The sequence below is a fragment of the Lolium perenne genome, chromosome 4, assembly GCF_019359855.2.
Source record: "Lolium perenne isolate Kyuss_39 chromosome 4, Kyuss_2.0, whole genome shotgun sequence".
In the NCBI taxonomy this organism is placed as follows: domain Eukaryota; kingdom Viridiplantae; phylum Streptophyta; class Magnoliopsida; order Poales; family Poaceae; genus Lolium; species Lolium perenne.
In genome coordinates this window covers 351,551,260-351,556,963 of record NC_067247.2, presented here as the reverse complement: position 1 = coordinate 351,556,963, position 5,704 = coordinate 351,551,260, and the positions used below count along the sequence as shown (strand labels likewise).

Sequence of the window (5,704 nt, the reverse complement as noted above, 5' to 3'; positions counted from 1 at the left end):
GCTTTGCTAGCAGCGAGGTCCGCTTTCTTGCGAGCCGCCTCACTTTGCTCAAGTTTTCGAGAAAGTGCGTCGGCGCGTTCGTTAGCCTCTGCAAGTTTTTCTGTCGAGATATGAAAAAAAAGAGAGGAGAAAGATCAAAAATCGCGACAAGCACCAAGAGTAAAAAATCAAGGAAAAACAGCAAGTACAAAAGTCGTTACCTTCGGCTCTACTAGCATATTCACGGTACCCAATAAATTGGGAACCGATGCGGAGAAGATCCTTGATCATAGGCTGTTCAACGTGAACACAGAAAGAAAAAACATCGGCATGAAAAAGAGAAAAGGTATGAAAAAACAAAATAAGGAAAATATAGATGTCGACAAGCTTACATCATCTAGGAGCAGAGTCGACGAACTGCCCAACTGAGGGGCAGGTTCAATAATCTTTTCAATCCTTGCCCTTTTTGGTGAAGGAGCAAGGGGGCTTGATGGCGGAGTAGTGGTGACGACGTTTTGTTGAGGAGGCGAGGTTTCTTCTCCTTCAACTAGCGTGTCCGAGGCAAGTACGATCGTGACGTGCTTGTCCGAGGAGCCACGTCGCAGTTGGAACTTCTTCCTCGTCATCGCTAATAATCAAAAAATCGGCAGCATAAATAGCAAGACAAGCTAAATATTTCGAGTACAAAAATAGAGAGAAATAAAGACGACTTACGAGCTGATGAGGGATTCAGCATAAAGATCGTAAGTTGCCTTCGGATGAGAAGGAACAACTTCTTCAGCCTTAGAGGTGCCAGAATCTTCAACATTAGTCCTTTTCCTTTTGTTCTTGGGAGAAACAGCAGGAGGAAGGGATTGCGTCGATTCACTGGCTTCAGACTCAACTTCTTTTTCATGAGAAGCCGCAGATTTGTGAGAACCCGCGACTTCACTTTCACGAATAGAAGAACCTTGAGTATCTTCGGCAACGATGGCCTGTTCTTCGACTTCTCCACCCTCCGGAAGAGGAGGAAGGGAAGTCATGGTAGGATGGTTCTGTAAAAATAGTGACCAGAAGAAAAATTAAAAGAGATGACAATATAATGAGGTGCAGAGAAAGTGCAAAATAAGGTAAAAACTCGGCAAGACAAAATACCTCGGGGAGTGGATTGGCGGCGCTGTACGGTTCCACGCGACAAGAGGAAGGAATTGGGTCTTTACCCAGGCGAGAAAGTCTTCGAATCAACTTCTCCAAGTCCTTGGTGGAAAGATCACCGGAGATTCTGTTGGCGTCATTTTTACCAGAATATGTCCAAAGGGGATTTTTGCGAGCCTGAAGAGGCTGCACTCTAATCCTAAGGAAATAGGCCGTGATTTGAACACCGTAAAGCTCTTTGCCTCGAGTGTTTTGAAGTCGGCGAATACGAGACATGAGCGCCTCTGTCGCCTTTTTCTCTTCCTCGGAAGCTTCGGCATCCCAGGAGCGGCGGCGCTGAATTTTGGTACTTCCGTCGAAAGGAACTATGTTGTGCTCAACGGAGTTGGCGCTTTCTTCGTGAATGTAGAGCCACTTTTTGCGCCATCCTTGGACAGAATCAGGAAATTTGACGTCGAAATAGTCGACATCAGTGCGAACACAGATAACAACGCCACCTATGTTATAAGTGACGTTGTGGGAGCCATTGCGGCGGAGGCAGAAGATGCGTTTCCACAGAGCCCAATTGGGAGGGATTCCGAGGAAGCATTCGCAAAGTGTGATGAAAATAGAAATGTGAAGGATGGAATTGGGAGTCAATTGGTGCAATTGAATCCCATAAACAAAAAGAAGACCGCGGAGGAAATCGTGGATTGGGGTCGAGAGGCCGCGGATGAGATGATCAACAAAACTAACCCGATACTCCATCGGAGGCTTGGGGTAGCTTTCTTCGCTAGGGAAGCGGATGGCGTCCTCCTTCTTCATGAGGCCAAGCCTCTTCAGCATGTTGGTGTCTTGGTTGGAGATTTTGGATCTCTCCCACTCAAGATCCTCGGCGGCCATCTTGGATTCCGGAGTGCTGTGGCGAGTCAGACGCGCGCGCGGTGGCATCAACGGCAATGGCAGAGTAATGTGTGTGCGTGCGGAAGATCAGAGAAAGATTGGGCGCAGGAGAGGTTTTGCGAAGAGGAACAGGTGAGCGGCGCAAGCAAGGGGATGAACGGAGGTTGAAGAAAGGTTTATATAAGAATCGGGTGAAGCAGTGTGCCGTTGGATGAAGAGATCGTGTGGTGAGAATAGATCTTCTAGATACAAGGGTAAAAAGGTATTTTTACTGAGATAGGCGTTACTGTACGTGCGCCAGAAAAAGCGGAGGACATGTGTCCCCCACTTGCACGACGTGTCAACATGGTGGAAGCAATGGGCCCACAGGGCAGAAAAATCACGACTATTCGAGAAGGATGAAGTAAATTTGGTTAAGGGAAGCATGTCGACAAGAAAGGTTAAAAAAGATTGGCGACAGGAAGAATTATTCAATACTTCGGGAGCCTTTGATCAAAAACAAGTTTTTCCCCAAATGCTCGGGGGCTACTTCGACAAAAAGTAAAATTTCGACTATGGCAATATAGAAATTGCGGGAGCCTACAACCAAGCACAAGTTCTTGGCTGTAGCCTCGGGGGCTACTCCCATCGGGAGCGCTGTTCGCGCACCCGAGAGATAAAAAAAAAAAAAGAGAAGAAAAAGATCATATTGAGAAATAATGACAATATAGCGACAAGGTGGACTAAAATGTTGAGCCTACAACCAAGCACAAGTTCTTGGCTGTAGCCTCGGGGGCTACTCCCATCGGGAACGCTGTTCGCGTGCCCGATGAAATTAACAAAAGAAAAATAGAAAAGCAAGAGAGTATATTTCGAGTTGTAGTTAACTCTACATATACTCCCATCGGGAAAGCAGTATAAGTCATATTTGACTCGATAAAATGTGCCATTCCAACAGCCGGAAAAGCACTCGACAATATATTCTCAGAACGCCGAAGTTGCGATCAATTTCTGAATGCCGCAAATTTGCGAAGGTAAGACCCCAGATCCGTTCTGCTGGGCGTGGCATCGCCGAAGACTGCGCTCTGCTACTTTTATCCGTATCAACAGATACGAAGAAAAATCCTAACGGACGCGTTAGGTACCCGATAAATTTGACTGGGACTCGACAGAATGGTAAGACCTTAAGCGGCACCTGTCGAAGTTTACACCAGTATCCCGAGATCATGTCCAGGGACGTGATTTTGAAGTAGGTTTTTGCGGATTGCCACTAGAGCAGTTAACTAGTACCTGATCCGTCAGATGAACTAGCCCCAACTACCAGTATCCCTGTACAATATAGAATTTTATGTGAAGAAATATAAAAAAAAGTTAAAGCTTTCGGGTAAACGTAAACAGTGGAGATTTTCCCTGACTCTACGATTCAAGCAAAATCTCGGGGGCTACTGACATAGGCATCCCAAATGGGCCTGCCGAATATAGTACCCGGGGTTTAATGAAGGCCCACTACCCGAAGAATAAGAAGATTCAAGAGCCCAAGATGTATTTAAGGAAAAGATAGAGCTGTAATAGGAAGTGTTATTTGTAATCTGACGGGGTGAGTTAGAAACCGTCCTGGACTCTGTAAACTTGTATAGCACACGAATCCCTCGGCTCCACCTCCTATATAAAGGGGGAGTCGAGGGACGAAGAATCAATCGAATCATTGTCTGCAAACCCTAGTTTTCATATTCGTCGAGTACTTTCCGGCTGAAACCTTCGAGATCTACTTACCCTCTACTTCCAACTAAACCCTAGCCTACAATCCATAGGCATTGACAAGTTGATACCTTGTCAGGGTGCGTGCGGCGGCTCTCCGGGGGTCGTGATGCGGCGGTTGCAGGTGGTGGTCTGTGCCGGTCCTTGTTAGGCGGGCGCGAGGTTTCGGGACTCTTTGCTAGGCGAAAGCTTTGTCTTGGCGGCCGGCCAGGACCGATGACGGTGACGCCCGTGGGCGCCGCATCCTTCTTGAAGGCGTCGTCGAAGCGGGTATTTCTTGATCTCCGCTCGGGCTCTCCGGGGGAAACCCTAGATCCTTCGCTGGATCGGACGTGGGCGGCACTATTGTGTCGCTTTGCCTCTTGGGGCCTCGCTTTGGACGTCCACCGGACAGAGAGACTTGTTGGGTGTTTTGGTGGTTCGGCGGAGGCAGGTTCGTCTTCAGCCAGGCGGAGCGCGGCCTCGGGGTCGGCGTGGTAGTTTGAGCGGTGGCTCTGGTCTTTCGCCTCCGCCTGTTGCGTTGAGGTGTGGTGTCGACCTGGTTGGTCGTCGACCCGTGTGGAGCGCAGCCTCGGGGCTGACGTGTGGTGTCGTGTTGTAACGGTTTTTCTGCCAGTTTTCCTCATAAACGGGCAACTCTTTTCTCCTATATCAATGAAAGGCAAAGCTTTTGCCTCGTTTCAAAAAAAAAGTTACTAGTCTAAGTTACTCCCCACTATGACCAGCCTAAGACAACTTGACAATACGGTACATAGTTCAGTTACCCCTAAATTACAATGGATAAAAACTTGACCACACTTCATGTAGTTTGACTTTTAGAAGAAGAAAAAATTTATTTATTGGAACCAAGGTAGTACATACTAATTAAGAAACATACAATGCGCATATAAATATTCACGCAGTTCAACAATTTTAGTGGGGTACTTGGCCGTGGGTACGACGATCAAACTAAGACACCGCGCTCGCACGGAGGGGAGCATGCATGCATCCCACAGGTCGCAGCTCGGTACACGTGTACGTAGGTTATTGTTGTCATGTTGATGCGATGAATCCGATCACTGCGCGTGCATGTCTCCTAAGCTACCCAGGGCGAGCCAGGAGGAAGCTTCCGTCTTGCCCTTCTTCGCCGGCGGCGGCGGCGGCGCCATCTCGACCTCGGGGACGCACCTGTCCTTGCGCTTCGAGAGGAACCGCTGCAAGGACATCTTCCTCGCTATCGGAACGTCCACCAGCATCGGCGGCAGCGCAGCTGGCGTGGCCGCCGCCGTCGCGTACAGGATCAGCTCGGCGGCCCTGGCCGGCGTGCAGCCGTCGAGCACCACCACCCTCCCCCCGTAGAAGATCGTCAGCTGCTGCGCACCCTCGGCCGGCGGGCCGTGGGTTTCCTGCGCTGCAGCCGCCACGCTCGCCGCCGCGCCAGACGCCTTGACGAACTGGCTGAGCGCGCCGCAGGCCAAGGCGAAACGGCGAGGTGCGGCGGCGGAGTCCTTGGTCGCGGACCCAGTCGCCATCGACTGGAGGGAGGGTTTCGGCGGTGGCGATCGATGGCCTCGGTCTGCTGGCTCCACTAACTGTGCTGGATCGATTGATTGGGTCGTGGCCGGGGCCGGGGTCGCGGAGGCGGGGTTTTTTATAGAGACGAGAGACGAGGACGAGAAGGAGGAGGAGTCGGTTATCAGCGATGGCGAGAGGAGGTGATGAGGGAGAACGTGGGTAGTAGCGAGCTGCGGCATGCGCATTGCGCGACGCGATCGACAAGGAGAGGAGAGAGGAGAGGGATGAGTGCGCCGCGTGCGTTTGAACAGGTCATTTTCGCGCTGGCGCGAGCAGCAACCGCTCTTGCCACCCCGTCCTGGGAAGTACGCGGCTGGCAGTAAGAATAGTAAATGAGAGCCTGGATCTCTACCACTGTCATATCCCTAATTCGAGTAACAAGTGCAATTACCTCGTGGTCGTGTGTGTGTGTGTGTGT

The 5,704-nt window shown here is 50.3% G+C and overlaps 1 protein-coding gene across 1 annotated transcript; it reads right to left on the bottom strand.

The window, feature by feature from the left end:
- Positions 1-4,545: 4,545 nt before the first annotated feature.
- On the bottom strand, positions 4,546-5,500 carry LOC127301377 (protein TIFY 11a). The gene has a single exon (XM_051331605.2). It carries the CDS (start codon positions 5,469-5,471, stop codon positions 4,788-4,790), a length of 684 nt encoding a protein of 227 aa, XP_051187565.1. The 5' UTR covers positions 5,472-5,500; the 3' UTR covers positions 4,546-4,787.
- Between the last annotated feature and the right edge of the window lie 204 nt (positions 5,501-5,704).